We start from the raw sequence: 23,940 nt of genomic DNA, 5'->3' as shown, positions 1-23,940 counted from the left end.
ACTTTTTGTAATTTCATCTCTGATGGTTTTAAATTATATACTTGAATCCCTGATTTTGTCGCTGTCAGTAAACACAGGAATATTATCCGTAACTGCACCGAGCACTCGTCGAACTATATCATTCCATCTGATGTTGCTCGTTTTTAGTTTTCCGTATCGATGCTGAAAAATAACAACCTCATCTGGGTCAACTCCAGCCAGGTTCATGATATCAGCAAGTTCATCTTTAGTTGCGTACTTCGACATATCAACGTCGGATTTTTTTTCCTTACTGGTAGATGAAGATCTTCCGTAAATATCAACCATTATATTTTAAGATCTGTTTAAAATGAATCGGTTACATGTATAATCATGCACGACTTTATGTGGCGGTTTGGATGATTTTGATATAGCGTTAAGCACATTAATTACTTCACGGCCACATATTGGCGGATCTGTCATTGTTTGTGTGGGTAGCACTGAATACCAAACTTTGGAACCAGAGGTTCTTGCGTGAAGTGGTGCAACATACTTGATATATTCATGCGGTGGAGCTAACCCGTACGAATCAAAATAAACGATTCCACGTGGATCAACCGCGTATGATACGCAATGAGTACCGGGTCCTGAATTCGAGTCTAGATTAATAATACCTGTTTCGAAGTTTGTTTGGTTGTTTTGGTAATTGATCTCGCATAAAAACACCTCTAAAGGCTTTTATTTTTAATTTTTTAGCAACATCAAGTAAATCAAAATTTGATGCTGGAATATCTAACGTGGAAGCCTCAGACCTCTTCCCCACCGAGATCCTGGTAATCTTTGACCACGTCCCTTTATTTTGTATCCATTTCCAGTTGCTTTCTTTAGAGCCATTCCAGCAGCTGTTCCAACAGCACCTAACGCGGCTGCTTTTGCTACAGCTGAAGCAGCAGCAGCTATTAACGCTGGAATAGCTGCAAGAAGTGGAAATATACCACCTATTTTAGCCAGGTCTTTGATGGCTCTCGGTGAAAGATGTAATTGAACTCCGGTTTTTGATTCTAGGGCTTTATTGAAATGTTTAATCTGATTATTTGTCAACGATAATTTGTTTGGACCACCACCAATCTGATCCCGTTTTAGTGATATTTTAGTTCCGCATTTGTTGACGTTTTTTGATTGAAGTTTTTTTACCTGAACGGGTGTCAGAGTAATATTAACATGACCATACGACATTTTTATATAAATATATTTTTCTAAATAACATGATTAAATATTTTCCACTGGTGCATCAACGCCTCTCATTCGACCATTACCACCTTCAAGTAACATGGCTTTATCGCTGAGTATAACCGCGATTGCTCTATAATCAACACCACCTGTATTTAATGCTGCTTTAAGATGTATATCAACGACAGATTGTTTTGATAGATCAAGATGCTCCAGTGAAAAATAATAAATCGGATACAAAGTTCTAAAATCATATTGTGAAATTTGCAACCCAGTATCAACATTTTGATCACGTCCCATGAATGACATTAAACGATGATATACACGTCCTATACTATTTTGTTAATAATTTAGTTGTATATTCTCTGTTGGTTCTTGTTGTCCGTTGATCCGTAAAGAAATATCTGTAATACCTAGTTGGTCAAATATCATATGAGAGTGAACTTGTGAGCCTAATCGATCATGGCATTGAAAAGCAATAAAAATATGCCGTGGTGCAGAAACACCCTGTTGTGATGCTATATGCCATGTAAACTGACCGTTAACGTCAGTTTGTATACTATCCGTGCTTGTTGTTAACCGTGACAACAAGGATTTACCACCAGTGTCCATGAAAGAAATCAACTTTTGGTCTTCTGCGATCGTTGGAGTCATTACCGACATCCACAGTGAAAGTTTCGATAATACTACTTTACCAGCATCACCAAGAGGTCTCCACAGAGCATCGTTATCATCACCCTTTCTTACAAGAACAATCGTGTGTCTAACTCCAAAAATAACCTTTCTAACATTTCTACAAAATCCAAAAATATGCGATAGTGGAATTGTACATGAAAATCTTTTATTGTTTCCTAGCAAAATTTTTCTACGCGCTGTAAATCCCAAGTTGAAATTTAGATTAGAATCCATTACCACCGGACCCATATCAGCATCTTGAGCAGCATTACTAGTTTTCTTTGGTGTTCCTATTGTATATTGATCGCTTTCAGGGTGATCAGAATTATCTTTCACAAACATCATTGTGGGACCTGCTGATCTTGTATAATCATCAGAATATCTTGCTAGACCAATTATTGTTGTAGCAACGTCGACATCATTCTGAATTGATTCAATATTTTTTCCATCGATCATATATGTGGCGCTATTAAATAATGCCATGATCGCGTTGTTGACAAAACCAATTTTCACTTCATCTCCGTAATTAGTATTATCCGTTTTTACAATTGTACCTTCTACTTCAAGAAAAGTCTCAGCGGGTAAAAAGTATCTACTTGTGTCATGAACTTGTAATTCAATTCTTCCTCCACGTTGATCTGGTGTTCGTGCTTCATAAGAATAAAACTGATAATCATGCACAGACTCATCTTTAAGCACAGGTGCTTCCATGTCAAATGCTGTGTCTGATATACGCTTGAACATTTATTATAATTATTTTCGTCTAACATGAAGATTACCGGGTTTGGAAACTCCACTTAATGATATCATGCTTGAAATATTACTCCCTGATTCACCTAGTCCTTGATCTGCTAACGCCGCTAGTTTTTGATTTGCAGCCTGATTTATTATTCTACTGACATATGCGGGCATAATTTCAGTACTTGGTAATTTTACTGGTGGTTGTGATTTTCGTCGCAATAATCGTGCTAGTCTTTCTTTGATTGCCGAGAAAGCCCTACCAGCAACATTAACAATTGCACCTGGAGCTTTTTCACGAACAACATCATTAACCTTCATCGATAATTGTTTTGCAACAGGCGCTACTTTGGGGGCTAACCGTCTAAACAACCCCTGAATAACATCACCAAGTCCACCTCCGTAAATTGCTCTATAGGTTGGTAATCGCGAGTTTACCACTCTGACCGATACGGATTTACGATGATTATTGTGTACTATCATTTTATTTAATTTGCTATTTATCTAACAACTAGTCACTGTAATCATCAGCAAGTTCATCGATAAGTTCTCGGTAAACGCCGATATCCATGACACCACCTTCAAATAATCGCCGACAAATATCAGCTGCTTCATTAATTATTTCTGGTGAGTTATTTCCAGCTCGTTTTCCTCCTATGAGAACTTCTAACCGTGACACAACATTAATGATATTCTCAGGACAAACAAAATTATTTCCCAAACCACTGCCAGTAGCTCCTTCTTCTGTTGTCTCTGTGCCTTTCTTAGATAAGGATCTTCTTGCTCTTTTAAGATACTTCTCTTTAAGTTTCGACGAAGAAGACTGTTGTTGTTCTATTTGTCGCAGAGGTGGAGAAGATTGTTGTTGTTCTATTTGCTGCAGAGGTGGAGGAAGCTGATACTGGGAGAGTTGTTCTTGTTCTAGTGGTCTTACTCTCTGTCTATAAAGCATTTCTACTTCTTTATAAAGTTCTTTGTATTTCGAAGTATCACGTCTAACCTGTCCTTTGTTTGCATGTATGCGATATATCCATTTAATAAGATTATCATCATTTATCCTCTTATGAGGGTGGTTTAAAATTTCAGATTTGTTAAATATATAAAATAATATTTTTTCGGGTAATTTTTCTCTTTCAGTATTTCTAATATCTTCAACAACCCCTTCCTTAAATTTTGCAATTAATTTTATATTTTCTTTTACTGGCTTGGATTTAGGTGCATGTTCTTTTTGCACGTCGGCGACTTCAGCACGAAGTTTTCCAATACCTTCAAGTATTTCCTCACCAACAGGTGGAGGTTGAGCCGCAGCTATATCAATTGGAAGATCTCGTAAAATCTTCTTTGTTTGTTTAGTTCTTCTTGCTATTTTTTCGGTTTGTTCTGCTGTTTGTTTTGATACCGGAAGAAGATCTTCTTTGATGACTGTTGTAACTTTCTCAGTAGCTGCAGTGACGGGCTTAAACAGTTTTTTTAGTGTCTTCTTCGTACTCAACTTGTGCTTCTTGCTGCGGTTGTAGATTTTTTCTAAATGAATCTCGCACGGGAAGAAATTTTTTAATTGCTTCTAGTCTCTCTAGTGCTATTCTTGCAGTATGAGATTCTGGATGTACCATTATTTTTAATATAGTAATTTTTTAATTAACATAGCAGCAGAGAGGGCTCGTCTACAATTCTGTTTGGGACAAACAATAACGGTAGACGTGTTATTGACCTCTATGAAGGGTCACTATTTTTTTGTGTCTAAAAACAAAGGGTGACCATTCCCTATAGTGGTCTGATCGCCCTTTCTGCTGCTTTTATCTATATGATCAATCACAAAGCCGTCTTTAATTTCTCCCAAGAAACATTTGAATACAAACCTGCGATTGTAATATATTCTTTTATTTCCAATGTTGAACATACGATAACCAGCATTATTAACAAAACCAACTGGTTTTTTCAACCTGCAATGTCTAACTATTCCATTACGATTCGCTTCGTAATTCTTGATGATAGGGTGTCGGACAAATTCTTGGCTCATTATAATAATGTCATTTTTCTAATTTATATTTGTCTGAAAACTTAGTTATATAATCGCGCTCACATCTCAACATATCATTTTGATTTTTTTGTTATAATATCTTTTAAGTTCGTGGTATCGCTTACCCCCACAACCGGCGCATAATTGTGTTTTACCTCTGACCCCAACACCACACTGCAAACATGGTATTGGTCCTGAACACCCTCTTCGGATACTTTGGGAATGTTCTCCGCAGAATTCTTTTTTGCATGATTTGTTACAAACGGTCACAGATCCTACCTTGAGCCACCTGCAATGGTTCATTATATATATATTTCTTATTTAAATGTTTGCCTTAAACATAATATGGAGGAGTTTGAGAGATTATCTGCAATCAAACCCAGTGCTATCGGCACTGGGAAAGCTTCAAGATTTGATCTTGACAGACTAACCCCTGATTCACGAAGGCGAGCCCTGACTGATCTGTTTGATATTATCAGGGGTGCCAAAAAAGAATTTCGTGATGATGGGGCATCTCACCTGTGGTCCACATTCAAAACTATACCTGAATGTGCACGAGAATATCCAGATTTGTCTGCGGATGTCATTGTTAATATTTTTAAGATTAAACTCAACAACAGTGAAAAAACCGCAAAGGATCTCGGTAGAAGAATAATCGGTAAATTTACTCAAGGCGGTGCATATGATCATAAACGACATCACTCACGATTTATTATAGATGATGTTGAATTGGATTTTATAATTAATGATGCCACTGCGAGAGATATACTTTGTAATCGGGAAGACGCTTACTTGTCTGACGGAACAAAGTTGGGCACAATTGTTTTTTACATCGAAGGAGAATCACCTCAGTACACCCATTTAAGATCTTCAATGCTCGCTTATGTTTCTATAAATTTACTATCGCAAGTAAATAGATTTCCTGACACCGCAATTAGAGTTGCAACAGATTCATTTCATATCGATAAAAAATATTCAGAATTTCTGGCTCGTTTCACAAGCAATGATGAATCATGGAGTTCATAGAGAATAAAAAAGGAAATGTTACATTGCTATTGTGAATCTGCAGATGTTAAGATTAAAGAAATCAAAATTTTCCTTTTACGTATTTAATTCTCTACAGATTTTAATTCGAATGTCATGTTTATAAGTTAAATATCGTAAGCAGGTAGTGATTTTATTGCATGGAAGATACCACGATTCTGTAAATTGCCGAGTTTTTCCGAGTTTTGATGAGACGACAGATCACGTGGTACCGTGACGCTATACTAGCCAGTCCTCGAATACATACAAAAACATTGGCGAGCTAGGCAGACAGAAGGAGACCACATTTGGGTTGCACATTCAAAACTTGAATCTGCTGTCTGATATAATAGTTTATGTACTGTCAGTGCTAAAAGAATTGTTTTAGGCACAGGCCCCGGCCTGGTGACTTAAATAAACTAAAGCCCTGACTGAAATTCCAAAAGCCCGGACAGTTCATACCTGTCAACTCTCAAGCTGGGAGAAAATCCTCCGATTTTGTGGGGTATTTCCTCATCTACATCCCGATCTCGTAATATCTCTAAATTTTTCGCAGCGAAGTCCCGATTATTACATTATGTCTGTCAATTTTCATTTGTCAGAAGAAAACACCCCAACCCCAAACCATTTATAAATAGATATAACGTATGCAATCCACAGTCTAAACTTCCACACAGCAGACATCATAGTGATATGGCTGAAAAATTGTTAAAGCTACGTTAAAAATTCAAATCATATGCACACACGTCTAAATTCGGCACTGGACGAAATAATTAATATCACACAACAGTTATTTTCTTTTTTTTCTTCTTCAGTAAATAGAACGTGAAAATTAAACATTATTTAAGTAAATTTCAGATGTTTTTAACAACTACAACAGTACTATAGTATAAAAAATTAAAAGAAAAAAATTGTCACCAATTAGCTTAAATGAATGATTACTGTGAAATTTTCTTTGCAAACAAAATCGCATCTCCATTTTTTCCAAAGAAACTTGGCCAGTTAAGACCTGACATTCCTCTACTGTATATGTATAGTTTAATTACCATGATTTATTTACAAGGAATAAAACAAAATATACCATGCAGTACATGTGGCCCTAAAGAACTAATTGTGAATAAATATTTTGTTCAGCAAACAGTGTTACATGCAATAAGACTTAAACCTGAAGTCCATGGCATCGTAAATAACAACAAAATAGGCATCGTTTATTTGGCAATCAGTTGCTAGTGCTTACACATACACACACTGTCGAACATGGTTTCTTTGAAGTATGTCCGAAAGGCAGTCCTTTTCACAAGATCAATACAAGGATAAGGAGTATGTTCATTAGTCACACCGGCTTTATTGTTTGCGTACTTAAATCAAAACTTTAGCTATTTTGCAATTTAGCCAGAGCTGACCAGAATATGCAAAATGGGCTTGTCCTGGGGAAATAATAAGGTGTATCACAAGGAGGAAAGGTACGTCCCATGGGCGCTCGCACATTGGGGCAAGGGGTTGGGTCAATAGTCCCTCCCCCCCCCCCAGTTTCTATTATCAGCCATTTAATGTGAAACTTTGACCTCTTTTCTTTTTAATCGCTGATATTTAAACTGCCCAAGGAATAGTTTTATATCAGTTCCAATCATTGCAGATTACAGTTTATACATATTACATCTATACAATGATTTTTAAAATTTAAATTTGTAATTTTTTATAAGATTACTGAAAATTGTGTTTTCTCAAAACAGGACAGGCTTAGAATCTTATTTTTGGCAAAGCCTCCATTTGATTAAAATCAAATCTAAATTTCACCTTGGACAGTAGTGATTTGATTTAGATTGTGCCCTGTTAAGGCATGCATGTCAACATCTTGAAAATATATTTATTCATTTCACCTGCGCGATCAAAGTTTCCTCAGGCAAACAATTTTTGTTTCGACAAGCCTGACGGACACCTCACTTTGAATACAAGATGGGCCGGAACTAAAACCAGAGGGGCCCAGGGTACCGGGCTATCAGATTTATTTTTAGCACTGCTTGTGTAGATAAAAGATCTGTGAATTGATTGTTGCATTTTGTAGTCACTTACTCGGCATTCTGCCTATTTTCATAATCCGCACGTTTAGCTTTTCTCCCAGGATTTAAAATAGTCAACGTTATGTCTGGAACAGCGCCAACTTTTAGTCTAAGCCTAGCATTTGCGTAACCTTGAACTGCCATTTTTTTCAGAATCCCTCTCGTAACAGTCCTTTGAGAAATGTAATGAGCACAGAGTGCTGTATGGTATTGCTTTGAAATCGACTCGTTTGTAATAATGTATCCATTCTTTCATCATGCCCTTATCTTTTGGAAAAGAAAAAAAAATGTTGTCCACAGGATTTTCTTAATGTTCTTTTACACCTGTAACCAACGCAAAATGGTATTACTTTTACTCTGGCAACTCCAACTTGGGCTGCTGAAGTCGCTACTATGACGTCACATCCCGAAAGTAACCGAATAGGCGCGGAAATTTTGCATACGAGGTCACGGAAATTCAGAACCTAGAAACTAGGCCAATATTTTAATATTGGCATTATGGTCACAGATGATACTTCAGAATAAGGTTTTCTGCTATAGTACTTTTATTATTATTCTATATTTCCATTGGTTTCTGGTCTCCTTTAAAGATAGTTATTGTAAATGAGAATTATCAGAAATGTCGAATGCACCATCTGTGTATGATCCAGTATCCAGACACAAAACCGTTTATTTGAACGGAGCGGGTGGATCTGGTAAGACAACTCGAGTAATCAAATTATTTAGTGGAAAATCGAAGATTTTCTATTCGGATATGATTGTGCTAACACCAACACATAGACTCACCAGGGAGATGAAATGACGAGGAGTTAATTCTAGTACTTATCACAGTTTTTTCAAATACAGCGGTGGTATGTGGACTTCAGATCGAATGGGGGAGAAATACATTCCAAAAGTTATTATCTGGGATGAAATATGTACGGTACCGTTAGAAATATTAAAAACATTTCTCGATTGGTTATTAACAAAAAATACAGCTGTGATTATGTGCGGCGATCACGGTCAGCCACCTCCGTTTGTTGGACCATCTCTACACGATTGGTTGAAGAATTTTGTTGATTATTATGAAGTAGTAACTGATGATCATAGATCTCTCGATGCAACGTTAAAGGATGCAACCGAATACAATTCAGTGTGAAATTATGCGCGAGGTGATTTCAGAAACTTCTTTGAGCGACTTTTGGAAAACGTGGAAACAAAACGATTTGATAGTGGCAAGTAGAAAGATAGTCAGAGACACACTTCAACGGCAGTTATTTCAATTACACAAAGAGAAATTCCCAACACTGCCAGTGCCATTGTGTTATAGACCAGCTGATATGCGGTTACAGAATATTGACGTTGATATACCAGGAGAGACCAAGAAACAGAATTTAGTATTAAATGATGTTGTTACAGTTGATGTCAATGTTGTTGAAGAGGCACTGCCCGCCGATAAATCCCCGTGGACGCTAGTATATGCAATGATGATACATTCATCTCAGGGACTAACTATTACTGATACAGTTGTTTGGATTGTTGATGTTCGAATCGAATGGTAAACTTAGTTTATTTGGCTGTGTCCAGAGTCAGAAGAATATCTCAACTATCTCTTGGAAGAGTCAATAGCTGATGAAATTAATAATGAAAACAACAGTGACATCATCAGAAAAAAATTAGCTAGTTACAAACAAAGTGACAAAAAAAAAATAATCGAGAATTTGACCTTGATGTTGAATTTATCATGACCCTGAAGCAACAGCAGAATAATCACTGTACGAGCTGTAATTGTATGATGTTATGGCAGTATTCAGATAAACATTCAAGACAATTCACCGTAGATAGAAAAGATAATCATCTTGGTCATACACGAGAGAATGTGATGCTGACCTGTCTTGAGTGTAATCGAAGTCGTGGTGCTGGCACCCTTCGTGCTAGTTAAGTGATGTGGTTGGTAATTGTGTGTCCTTCGGGAATTACTTGTAATTGTTCACGTGTAAACCCACGTTGAGGAACAGTCGAATCCAGCCTGTAGATTGCTGGTCTACCAGTAGATCTAGTTATGTTGGATATCTTGTGTGTAGTGATACTCCAGATAGGATCAATCGCTCTTTTTTTACCATCTTCAAGTTCACCTGGTTCATATAAATATCTCACAGTAACATCACCCAGTATTGGTTGTGCTGAAGAATCATATCGTACGGGTATATGTTTTCTGGTAATTACGTTAATAGGTTTCATGTTGGTTGTTCGAGTTATTTCATTATTTAATGCAGCTATCACGCTTGGTAATCTTGCGACCCATTTGCGAGATCTTTTATCTTGAATGAATTCCTTCACGTATTGATATTCAAATAACTGCTCAGCAAGAGTTCGATTAAATCGCTCAACAATTGCCTGATCACAGTGAATTTCAGTATGCCCTCGTCTGATGGTGACGTTATGTTGTTTCATCAGCGATGATATTGCACCCTGAAATTCTTTGCCAGGATCAACCTGTAGCAGCTGTGGCCATCGCAGACCACCTCGTTGATAAATTCGTTCAAAAGCACTGGCTACTTCAGATGCTGTTTTAGTCGTTAAAAGGCTCCGCATCTTTGTATCCACTTGCAACATCAACTACAGTTAACGTGTATTTGTATGTGTTTTGACGTCTTCGGATTTTAATGGTATCATGTGGCAGAAATATATATCAGCCTGGTGAACTTCATTTGGCACACTGACATTGAAATGTGCAAAGTGAATTTGTTTAGGCGGTGGCTGGTACATTTGCCATATTGCCTGTTTGGATAACCAATTTTTAGCAGTAACTCACGTAACGTTTGCTGCTTCAGCGAGTTTACTAATTGCTGCGCTACCCCTCCAATATCCTTTTGGGGAATAACAAATCGATTCCATTATAATTAATTACCAGCACCTAGCGCTAATTTACCTTTCATCGCGGATTTTATTAACCAGCTAGCTAATTTTTCCTTGAGAGATTTATCAGTGATGGAATTTAAAGCGTGAATTAATTTTACATCCGCGAGATGTCTATCTTGTAGATTTTTACTTTTATAAGCTACATCATGCGCATGACACGCCTTATCAATAGCATTTATCAGATACTCACCTGGTTTTGGTTGATCCTGGTCATCAAGTCTGATATCAAGTCGAGTTCCAGGCCGCAGTAACTATATCCTGGGAGATGTTTTTCTCCTGGGTATTTAGCCCACAGAGTCCCGGGTAGTTTTGTTAATTTTGCTGCAATATCACCTCCGTGTTGCTTTGTTTTTTTTACTCGATTTTGACTTTGTCTTTGGCTTTGACTTTGACTTTGGTTTTGGTTTTTCACCTGACTTGCCAGTGGAAATAAATTTAAATTTCATTGTACCGCATCGCTCACACTTGTCCGTAACCGCAGATCTATTATTTTTTGTTGTAATGGTTGTTAGATCACTTGTCGGTGTGCGCGCCCTACATTTCACACAATATAAATCCATATTCTTTTTATATATTTTCTAATGGAAATCACTGACTTTTCTGCAACAAGGAAACGAGAACCAGTTAAGCATCACGCAGCGCTACCAAATTCTGTTCGTATGATTATTATAGGTCCATCTGGAAGTGGCAAAACGCAGTTGTTACTTAATTTAATAATGAAATGGATGAAATGGGATAAATTATATTTGGTAGCTCCATCTGTAGATGATCAGCGTTGTTATGATGTAATAAAAGATTATAATGAAAGAGCAAAATTGTTAAATGAGAGCGGAGATGATGTTGTTGAATTTATAACTGACATTAATGAAGCACCAAGTATCGATGATATTGATAGGTCAATTAATTTAGTTGTTTACGATGATATTATGCTGGATAAACAATCAAATCCAGCAGGGATATTTTCCAGAGGTAGACATAAAAACACTGATATCATTTATGTAACTCAATGATACACACAAACTCCTAAAGTGATCAGGGATAAATGTAATAAACTTACTGTCTTTAACGGAGTTGATACTAACACGTTACGAAATATTCATCAGACCTGGTGTAGTGGTGATATGGACATAAATAAATTAAAAAATTTCTTTAGTTGTGCTAAAATAACTCCGCATGGATTTGTAACAATAAACTTACATGATCCTCGAACACGGTATTGAATCATGTTAGATAAAATGTTTTAACTGAGCAGCAGGGAGGGCGACGCTCTCAACATGTCACCGACGATTGCGCAATTTTTTTTAAACGATTTTTTGCGATCCCCCAGGAGGTCTTAATTTGCAAAAACACTGGTGAACAAATTAGAGGTTGTTCGCCCTCCCTGCTGCTTGTGGAGGCTGTAGACTTATCAATTCAAATGATATAAATTGGGCTTTTTTTACATTATTTGTATAATATTTATAAATATTTCTGTGTTGTATATATGGAAAATGATTAAATATTGAAGTATGTTCAAAAAGTTGTCTTTCTTAATGACACCCATTACTCCAATTTTCACTACACACAATGAGGTAACAATGTAGGCATTTTATTTTATTGAAATAATATTTGGATTACTGTACACTTTGAATGTGTCAGTTATAACCATGTAACTACAAAATACAATTGGGGCTATTCGTACAGTTTTATACCGGACCGTTGGGTTTTTAGCCAGTCTGCCTCCTTATTAACATATAAATTGTTGTACAATATAGTATTTTCAGGGTCAGTAGTGGTTGACTGTGGTATTTTTATGGCCGATTGTAGTGGACTGTGGTATTTTCATATTCAGTTGTGGTAGATTGAAGTGGATTGTGGTTGATTGTAGTGGACTGTGGCATATATAGTAGTTGATTGTGGTATTTTCAAGCTTGATTGTAGAAGACTCGTCAATTGCAGTATTTTGATAGTCAAATGTGAAAGACTTTACTTGATTTAGGGTACACTGTAGTAGTTTGTTGTACAGTCTAGTGCATTGTGGTAGATTCTAGTGGAATGATTTATATACACCACCCCCTCCATAACTCGCGCACTGATAACTTGTGAACCTGCTTATAACGCGGGGTCAGGCATGGATCCCATTTTTTTAACCAGAAAATACCCAAAAATTGAACCTGAAGAAAATCGCAATAAAAATTGGTAATGGAAACTTTGATGTATCACTCGTTTTATCATCGAAAATGGTAGATAGGACCTGGAAATTTTAAACAACACTATGAAATATCAAATTTAAAAATACGTCATACAAATTTTTACATTTTCTTTCCAAACGACATTCCTTGTACACTGCATTTAACGATATGTAAGGAAATTTTTATCAATGAAAATGTCACGCAGAGTGGAGGCAGTACCTTAAATGTCACCGGCCATCCTCCAACATTTTCCTAGTTATATTAGATTTTCATTACATGATTAAAAATAGTTATGCTCGCACAAAAAGAAATAAAAAAATATCAAGGGTAAAGAAGAAATAATAATTTAATTACTCGAAACATAAGTATACAACGCTGTTACTTCCCCTTAGTTACGATTTCCCACCTATAGAGGACGCAACCGGAAATGACGTACATTTATCCCTACAAGACGAAGTACATGCTTCTTGTTGTTGAAAAATAAAACACTATAAACTACGGATAGGGAATATTTTAGATGAAACTAATGAAAACTAATTTACTGTTCAGCCTTATATTGGTATGCGTGCAAGACGCACTAGATTGTGTCGCTTTCAAAACTGTTCCATGTTTCAATTTATTTTGAAAATTCCTGTTAATACAGGTAAAAAGAATCAATCCTGGCTTCCCTGTGTCGGCAGACTTTATAAAAAAAAAAGATGAAAGAAATCGGCACACTTAAAGAATCCAAAGGAACCAAATTTGACTTCCTTTTGTCGGCCAACTTCAGAAGAAAAAATCGGCACACTAAAAGATACCAAAGTGAATTTTCCGGGGTTGGTTTGCATTGTAATAAAATAACCTATGTATTTCATATCCTGTCGGTAAGTTCAAACAATGAGTTTATTGCTCCATGCCAGGTGTGTTTATCAACCGGGCTTCTATTTGTTTGCCACATGTAATCATAATTCATGTTTTGCAGGCAAATATTATACACAATAATAACTTGCTTTAATGATACTTTATCATTTGCACTCACATTGAATGTATTTTAAAATAATGATTCTTTTTTGATGGTTTGTTTGCGAGATACGGACTTATAGTTAACCTGGATAGAATACAATCTGGGTCAGTTTGCAATAAGTAACTTGTCATGCGTAAATGGCAGGTGCCTTCAAGCAATCGGGTGATACTTTCGTCTCATTTGCGACTTTGTTTTTGACATACGCAAGCAGGCACCAGCTACAAATATGGAGTTCGAGGACATATATTTTTACAAAATAATTTTCATATAATGAAAACAGAAGGAATATATGATAACAATGCAATGTTAATTTCTTTCATTTTATTTTCAAACAAGTGTATGTTTATCAATTTATTTTATACCGTGAGTGTGTATGTGTGTGTGTGGGGGGGGGGGGGGCACAAATTAAACACAAAATTGTTTTCTTTCTAATTTGTACGGAATAATGGAGGAAATATGATTGACAATATTGACAAGTAATGACAAGCTTTCAATTTACTCGCGCAAACACTAAGACACCTTGAAAAATAAAAACAATAAAATTAACTGGTAAGAGCTTCATATTACAGCAACTAAATACTGACAAAATGCTCAACATTATTCTCTCTCTCTCTCTCTCTCTCTCTCTCTCTCTCATGTGTAATCTAGTATGTATTGTATGGAGCTGTGTTATAACGTGAAGCCTAAAATTAAGTATATTTGTTATAATATCTCTTGTACAATACCCTTTGCAAAATCTATACGCATTATGTAGAATATTATCTGTTACGTATTTTTGTTTTATAAATGATTATTGATAATTTGACAGGAAGACTTAAACTGAGAACGTCGTTGTGCAGATGCATATATTTGTTAGCATAAAAAATGTATATAAATATTTTAATTAGAACAAGCAAGATATGTCAGTTTGTTTTCTCTCATAAATATGTACGTTACGAAGTATGATTATTTTCTTTCAAAGCATATCAAAATAGTTTGTTTAAATTTAGTGTTTTAACCCCTAAAACCTATCTTACATTGAATCTACTCTTTTGTTAAAGAAAATGAACGTACAAACTATTGTTAAGTTTGGCCAAATTGTATTTCGAGATGGGCAGAATTGTCTTCAGGCCAAATTCACTATAATCCGGTATAAATGATACAACTTTCCCATCCCTCACCTATTCGATCCCACAGATTAAATACGCTTTTTTTCTGGTAAACATGGTTTTTCGGAAAAAGAAAGAATGCCTTTTCCCCATCATCACTATTTTGGTTACATCCGTATGCAACATAGTGCACCATATTTGCAGTACAAAAGCACGATCGTACGCTCTATCACATAGACATTTACGTGGGGAAATTAAGCACTTGAACGGCTAGGTTGAATAGAGGGGATAAATGTACGTCATATCCGGTTTTGGCACGCGGAAACTACCGATTGTTTACGGAGATTGCCGAATAATATTTTCATTTTATAAAGCGGAGTTTTAAGTCTAATTAAACATTTTTATGGTGTGCTTACATAACCAATGCGTTTTGTTTATAACTATAATAATATGACACGTTTGTACAATATAGGTGGCAGGTGACCTTTAATAAATAAATGCAAAATAAATAAAAAATTTATTAATTGAAATTTGTGTTATAGTTCTATCTTTTAGATCCTTTTAAGTGTAATCATCATAAATGCAATGTCCGCGAGCGTTTCTCTGAAAACCTAATTAAGTGCTGACCGTGTTTTGATAACTGACGTCCGTAAGTATTTATTGTATTGGTGCACTTAATTAAAAGCTGGCCTCCTTTGCATTATCAAGTTAGTTATGTCTTTTGAATCAAATAAAGGAGGTGGAATAAAAGAAAAGTTAAAAGGCAGGAAAATCCTACAAACTTAAAATCTAGTGGCCCCGGTCATATGTCGGGTGAACTCTATTTGATCAATCGAACACTTATAAATGTTATTGTGTGTGTAACATAAACTACCTTAAATTAACCAACTCTTTCATAATTGTGGTCAAAGATAACAAATCAGCCAAGCGAAATGAATATTTCGTAAAATAAAGAGCTTGATTTGACAGATACGGACCAATGTGGGCAAGCAAGTTTCAGAAAATTCTTGAACTGGCATGTAAAGATATCTTCAAGGATGATAAGAAGTTTCATTATTACTTCCAAAGAAATCACATCAATATTGTACTAACTGAACAATACAAAAATTGAGTTTCGACATAGACGATTATCTCACAAAATAAGTGTTGCCTGTTTTGAAAAAATGTATCAACAGTTAGTCTAGTTCCCTGCTGTGGACTCCCGATTTGGCAGGATAATATTAAACACCATTACGGGAACCAGACAAATCAAGAAAACAAAAAGCAGTGACATAATACACATTTTTTTCGCGTACACGTGTCGTTTGTTGAAACCATTTGGATCGATCTTTCAACTGTTGGATATTTGGAAAATAAATGTTATTTAAACAGAATAAAGAACAACTTCATTAATTATCGAAGTGATTGTAAAATGAGGATTCAGTCAATAAACAACCCAGTTCCCTAACACCGCTCCCCCTTCACAATTTTCTTGATGTGAAAGCGACTTTTTTTTTAATTTTGGAGGGCTCGCAGTAACTCGAGCCTTGATTATAGTGCAGTCTATGTTTGTGGACCCCATTGTGCGCGAGTTATCAAGGGAGAGGTTTGCATATATAATAATAATAATAATAATGAGGACTTTGTATAGCACCTAATCTTTAGAAGCTATAAGTGCCTTACAACATTAGACAACATCAATAAGATAAAAAAAAAAACATATAATGATATGAATACAAAACAAACAGAATGAAATTAGAAAACATTAAAAAAGACATGCTGAGAATATTTAAGGTAGGAAACATTATTAGGTCTTTAAGTTTGTTCTTGCAGTCGAAATAAGTGAGTTTTCTGAGCACTTTTGAATGTGACCACTGTGTCTTTGTGTCTAAGTTCAGTGGGCAATTCATTCCACGTTGCTGGGCCCTGGTATGCAAAAGAACGCTGTCCAAATGACTTTGTTTTCATAGTGGGAATAATGAGTATACGATTGTCAGAAGAGGAGCATAAGTATCTTGCTGGTGTGTACACATGGGTGAGGTCGGATAGGTATGTTGGACTAGAGTCAGACAGTGAAACGTAGCACAGAGAACAAATTTTGTGTTTGATTTTGGATTGAATGGATAGCCAGTGTAGGGTACAGAGCAGCAGGAAGGTGTGCTCTGATCATGGTACTCTAAGTATGATCCGAGCAGCTGTGTTTTGAACTTTTTGAAGTTTCTGGAGCAGATATTGAGATGAACCAGACAGAATTGAGTTACAATAGTCCAGTCTTGAAAGTACTAATGAACACACAAGTGTTTTAGTGGCATCAACTGAAAGATATTTGCGAATGGAGCTGATGCGTCTCAGCTCAAGATATGCAGCCTTGCATGTGTTCATGACATGTTGGTGCAATGTGAGAGTACTGTCCAGAGTAATACCTAGGTTTCGTACTGATTGTGTGAATATAATGTTGGTATTGCTGATATTTATTGTTTGAGATAAAGTTTGTCAATGAGAAAGTGTTTGTGTTGTGGTCAGAATGGCCTCAGTTTTATCATCATTCATCTGCAGCTTGTTACATGTCATCCATGATTTCACATCATAAATGCACCTCTCTACACCTTGGATGGTAGCATCAACTTCAGTTGGGTGGCTAGATTTGTATATTTGGTTGTCATCAGTGTACAATTGGTGAGACACTGGATGATGATCTATGACACTTGAGAGTGGCTGAGTGTATAGAATGAAGAGAACAGGACAAAGAACAATTTGTGTCCTGTTGACCAAGCAGGACTTGAACCACAGTAAGGCTGTATCATGAATGCCAAATACATGCTGGAGACGGTGAAGTAATATATCATGGTCTATTGTATCAAATGCTGCAGATAAATCAAGGAGGGTGAGGACTGTAATCATTCCGCTATCCAATACAGAGAGAATGTCATTAACTACTTTTAGAAGAGTAGTTTCAGTACTGTGGCAAGGGCGATATGCAGATTGTACATTGCTAAAAAGACTGTTTGAATTTAGATGAGATACAAGCTGGGATAGAACAACATTTCTAAGATTTTTTATATGAATGGGAGATTAGAAACTGGGCGGTACTAGTGTTGGTTTCTTCAGCAGAGGCTTTACAATGGCAATTTTGGAAAATGATAGGAATTCCCCAGATGAGAGAGAGGTATTAATAACATCAGTTAATGAAGGCAATACTGGATCTAAGTACTCAAGCAGCAGTGATGTTGGAATTGGATCAAGTTCACATGACTTTGGTGCACTCTTCATCAGGATTGTACATACGAAATCCATAGAGACAGGTTCAAATGTTGCTAATGGTTGCCGCTCAAATTCTGTATCCCAACTGTATGGTGACGACAAGTCAATTGAAATTGTGGTGTCAAGCTTGTCTCTAATGGTTTGTACTTTGTCACGGAAGTAATTTGCAAACAAGTCCGGAAGGTCGACTGGAGAGAAGGTAGTTGGAAGTGGTGTAGATGTTCCTTGACATTAGCTTGTTAGTAATCTCGAAGAGCTCTTTGCAGCTGGAACTTTCCATGATCTTAGTAGTGTAGTGGGCTAATTTCACTGCATGGACTATATTTGTGACATTCTTAGAGACTTCATAGATTTGCTTATGAATAGTGAGTCTGGTGGAAAGCTAAAGCCTCTCAGCTTTACGGCGGCCTCTTTTAGCATTGCGAAGCTGGTCCCCAACACTGTTATACCATGGAGAACACTTTCGAATTGATACTCTGCACTTGGTAGCTGGTGCATGTTTGTCAAGCAATGAACGCAGTCAGTTATCGAGTTGTTCTGGGATAAGAGGTAAGCAAGTTGTATGGTTAGTTTGGATGTTGTGCATTAGTTTGATTCTATTTATCATACAGAGGTTTCTCTTAGTAGCAGATAAAGGTGGATGGTTAGGAATTGATACGTCAAGATGGCATATAATGCATAGGTGATCTGATGCAAGGTCATGGGATACTAGGGAGGACCGTAGAATGTTATCACCAGGTCTATGAAGAATCCAGTCTAAAATGTGACCATGTTTATGGTGGGTTGATTAACTGACTGTTTGAGTTGAAAACATTAATGGAATCTATGAGTTTTGATGTATTTGGGTTTCCGGGACAGTCAAAGTGAAAGTTGAAATCTCCAAGAATAATCAGGTTGCCACCTATCGAATTTCCATAGTCCAGGAGATCTGGAAAATGCTCCAAAAAGAGAGAGTCAGCCAGCTTGTTTTTTTCTACTAGGAGGAGGCCGGTATAGGCAACAAAAATGGACTGACCTTTGCTCCAGTGTGAGTGTGGTTTGGACTAGTTCAAACGATGTGTGGTTGAAATTGAATGTTGTGGTGTGTTTAAGACATTTTATCATGGAGTTCTTTGTGATGATAGCAATTCCACCTCTGCGAGAATTATGGGGGAACGACTTGATGAACTAACCAGTTGGTGTTAGATCCGCACACTTGGGCTCATCGCCGGATGTTTTTAGCCATGTTTCTCTCAGGAAAAAGATGTCAATATTCTGATCATTGATAAAATTAACTATTTCTGTGCGCTTTTCCGGTGGTCCTACTGACTGGGCATTGAATAATGCAATACGCTGAGGTATTTCCTGGATAGCTGACACAAAGGTTGACGAATTAATAGGGATTTGAATTAGGTTATCTAAATTAACGGTCGAATTTTTTAAAATTGTTGATCCAAAATAAGGGAGATAACTGGAATTCTTCCTGTTCTACGCCAGCCAGCTTTGAAACAGCGTTTCTTTTTTTGCTTCTGTTTACATTTCGGTAAAGATGAATGTAGTCTCAGTTCGTTTAGTCTAGAGCACAATGTAGTGTGGAGAGCCAAGGAGTGACCATTTAAAGCAATTAATGAGGGTCCATCATAGCATAAACGGGTTGAAAGGTATCACGTGATGGCGGTTTGTTCAAAAACAGTGGAGCAAGACAGCTGAGAAAAAGTCTAATTGTTCTCATTTCCAAAACAAGATGAAGAAACACATACGAATTTAACAGCCAATACATAATGAACACAATAACAAAGATGAAAACAGGCAACAAGCACAAATATCATGTAAACGGCAATAAAAAACAGAACAGCTGCTTCAAGCCGGTTAAGCGATAGCGGCCATCTTGTCTCAATCATTATATATATATATATATATATATATATATATATATATACACACACACACATATATACACACTGGTCATTCATGCTATTTTCACTCTTGATTGTAGAAGATTGTGGTTGACTGCAGTATTTTCATAGTAGACTGTGGTAGATCGTGATGCCCATGTTGAATATATACAAGTATATCAGTTTTCTTTATTCAGACACAATACAAAATGACTCCACAATGTACATCTTACTATTTAATTTATTGAAAATATTATGACAGGGCAAGTCGTTGAACATCACATAACTGGTCTGACAGACGCATCACATGTAACAGTAGGGTGATAAGAATTAAATATTTTTAAACTATTCTTTAAACCAGCAAGACAATTTGTACAAGTTAGTAATCAGAATACTCAAGTTTTTACCAAACAGCCATAGTGTTATGTACTGGCAATGATGAAAAAGCTAATGTAATTTTTTTTATGTAGATAAGTAATGTCCCATTTTTATATGTCTGGAATGGAATGTTTTTGGAAATGACAGAGGAAATTAATAATTAACAAACACATGTTTTATGTCAAAACTGTCTTTATTATCACAGTAGCACACGCACATATATAATAAGTAATATTTATGAGCAATGTAAATCTGAAATGCTTTTCACAGCCTCTTTTCAACAAACACTAGCATCTGACAGTAGACTGCAGGCACAGTCTTAACCTTTCCCGAGTTTCCTCAGCCCACTTATGACTTTTATCTTTGACTGGTGTTACCTCGATCAGAATATGAGTTTGTTGTCATTGTAAGACATCTTTTTGAACTAGTCATATAGATGATTTAAACATATCCACTAACACTCACACTGTGACATATCCCACACTTTGATTCTGATCCATGAGGAGAACCCTTATAACTATCCCTTAAAAAAGATCGGGGCCCAGCATGAGGCTGAGATCAAGTAACAATGCTCTCTCTGCAAAAGTATGTGCATGCTGTCAAGCTGGTAAGGCAATGGCATCAGAACTATAACCATATGCATGGGGGCTGCTGGTGTGGGGTGCTTGCTACACAGCTGACTGCCCCTCCAGCTCCCCCAGGTGACTCTTTTCATTGACGGGGCAATTCACTGTCTGATGCCTCCAAGACAGTGCTCAAACAAGTGACCAGATTTGGGTTATGACAGAAGGTAAGCTAAACTTGATCATGGATTTGGTCTCACAAGCCCTCCAAGATGCCCTTTTGTCTGGGGGCCAAGTTCATGCTCATTCTAGATAATATGATCAAGTATATGACCCTCAAGAATGGCATTGGGTGGCTACTAAAATGGCTCATATCACAGTGGCCATTAGCAATGCCGACAAAAGCCACTTTTAGATCAATGTCAGTCCAATGGCGTCACAAGTCTATCTATAGTTGAAGGTACAATCTAAGCTGTGTCATCTATTCTTCATCTAGTCTTGACACAGACCTTCCTGAGCCAAGCTCTCCCACTCAACGAGCCTCCAGATCAAACACATACAAGCCTGTATCTGGATTTGACCACAATGACTGTATTTTTATACTTTTAACTGTTGTTCCATAAGTCCATAATTTAAACATTATTTCTGTAAGACTTCCAGTCCCATCACAAAGTCTGGCAGGTGTAACCTGCTTCTAGATACTGTGTAACAATTTTGGAGAAGTGTTCCAGATTACTGCTAATCTGAGGATTCAAGTTACAAAATAGGCAGCACATACAATTTTAGATGCACCATTGAATATTTCCTTAGGGTATTTATTTTTACATTAGGCTACTATTCTTGACAGAATTAACTATTACACAGCATTATTTCTTAGATATATGTTCTTGGTTATCTCCTAAACCTTTCCAAAGTGTGTATAACAATATCACGTGATCTGAGACTCAAAGCATGATTCAAATTCCAAAACCGTGAACACAATTATTCAAAAGAAGTTTTCAGTTCTTAACCTCTCTACTGTTTTATCTGTTATGGATGCAGTAATTGACAAGACATTAAATCAAAATCGAGGCATGCCGTAAATGGAGAAGCATACTTTAATTTTGTCTTCTTTTGTTCTTTCTTATTATCTGTTCTTTAACTTGTACATTTATACAGGTCTGTATTTTATGATGCTCATCACAATAAAATAAAAACATGATCAATTTTATCTTGCTCAAAGTACTGTCAGTAGCCAGCGGTGTGCTGGTGAATTGAGCAATCTTCGTTCTTGCATGACCACTTTGCTGATCTTAACATGGGAGGATTGGCAACAACTTCATAAGCTGGCTGTCTTTTCACTGGAGAAGGAAAGGCTTCATAAGTGGGAGAGGGAAGGGAGACATTTCAATCTGCTTTATTCCTGTCAGGCACTATTCTAACATTAACTTTTCATACAGACTGCAAATTAACCTTGTTAAATAATCTTACCTTGGAGAATAGATGTAACACTTTGACTAAGACATCTAATGTTGCCTGCAATACATGGCCCACTTGCCAATGAATTCAAAACACATATCCATTTCTTTCCATGATTTTCTGCATTGGTCCCATGTTTAATCATTGTAAAGTTCCTCTCCTGGTCACAAGCCATAGAGTAAACAGAAGTATCCTCACTCACAAATTTAGTAGCATTGCACTGTGGTATTGTTGGATTCAAAATCCCAACATAGCCTATACCATCTCTTCTAAATGTAACTGTCGTTATGTTTACATCCTGGTCTACTGTGCAGATTAAAGTTAATGACCCTTCATTAAAGAAGTAGGCCACATCACTGGGAATGAGTTTCACTTGTACAGCACCTGAAACAATTCAATTATGATATATACATGCATAGGGGTGTATATCCATGATTCAGTAATTTTGCCATATTGATATAGTATGAATAAAACAAGTGAAGAATCAATACCAAATTACACTTAATTTAAATAAGTTACTTTAATATTTTAGATATAACAGAAAACCATTGATCATTTGTTTCTTTGTTCTTTAAACAGAGAAGTCTTCTGAGAGGGCCATCACAGGCACAGGAACTCATTTCTAGCAGTAAAAACCAATAAAGTACTGACAAAGAAACCAACTTATTTTTGGACATCTTTTTAACAATTATGAATGATTTGACATTAGTTTTAAAGGTTATTTCAACTTTAAGTACATTTTAAAATATAAAATTTTAATATATAATGCCATATGTATAGAAGTTTGACAACAATATTTATTTATCAAGACTAAGATACGTCTTACAAGAGGTAGGCATTCCAGTGTACAGCAGTCCCATAATGGCAAGTATAATTTGCATTTTCAATTCAGTGGAAATAGGATCACTTATGTATATCAAACTTCTCTGGCACCCTGGAAGAAAAAAAAAACAATTTAGAGAAAATTTAATAAAGAATATCATATCATCCTTACACTTTTCAGAACAAGGAATTTACAATAATCTACAATTCTTCTGTGTAGTCTTGTACTTTTTATTGGTGAGTGGCTTTCCAAACTTTATTTTCAACATTTAATGTATGACATTATAATGCAAATCATGTACTTCTAATTTATTAGAAATACTATTGCTTACAACAATCTGTTATGCCCCACTGCCTCATACTTCTCCACAGAAGATATGCATCACTCGAATTTCTAAAGAGCCTGTACAACTGCTTTGAGTTTGAGTACACTGATAAGAAGTTGAAAAATCTTTGATTTGGTAAACCTTGGACCTAAGGATATCTCCTGGTCCCAATTAAGTGCTTTGGACTGAAACCAGCTATCTATTGCAGAGAGACTCGCTGAGGTTTCTCTGGGCTTATCCATATAGAAATGTATGCAATATTTACTCCTTCTGTCCCAGGAGAGCATAGACACACCTCACTGGTGATGATGAAGCGCCTCTCAGGTCCCATAGCAAGTTCCACAAGACTGATGTAGATGCTGGGACTCTACATGATTGTTTGATGATCTGTCCATTTTGACAGAAGCTCTCG

The 23,940-nt window shown here is 36.4% G+C and overlaps 1 protein-coding gene across 1 annotated transcript in view; it reads right to left on the bottom strand.

Moving 5' to 3' along the window:
- Nucleotides 1–23,335, bottom strand: part of LOC149773287 (uncharacterized) — a 178,426-nt gene extending 155,091 nt beyond the window's left edge. The window contains exons 1-2 of the mRNA XM_089946468.1: nucleotides 23,207–23,335; nucleotides 22,393–22,764 (exon numbers count right to left, since the gene is read on the bottom strand). Of these exons, the coding sequence (XP_089802594.1) occupies nucleotides 22,393–22,764; nucleotides 23,207–23,261 (427 nt within the window). The 5' untranslated portion in view covers nucleotides 23,262–23,335. The remainder of the gene's footprint in view (nucleotides 1–22,392; nucleotides 22,765–23,206) is intronic.
- Between the last annotated feature and the right edge of the window lie 605 nt (nucleotides 23,336–23,940).

Source organism: Sinohyriopsis cumingii, unplaced genomic scaffold (assembly GCF_028554795.1).
Source record: "Sinohyriopsis cumingii isolate HCF-2022 unplaced genomic scaffold, ASM2855479v2 utg000695l, whole genome shotgun sequence".
NCBI lineage: Eukaryota > Metazoa > Mollusca > Bivalvia > Unionida > Unionidae > Sinohyriopsis > Sinohyriopsis cumingii.
The sequence above is the reverse complement of the archived record's forward strand: the minus strand, read 5'-3'. Positions and strand labels throughout refer to the sequence as shown.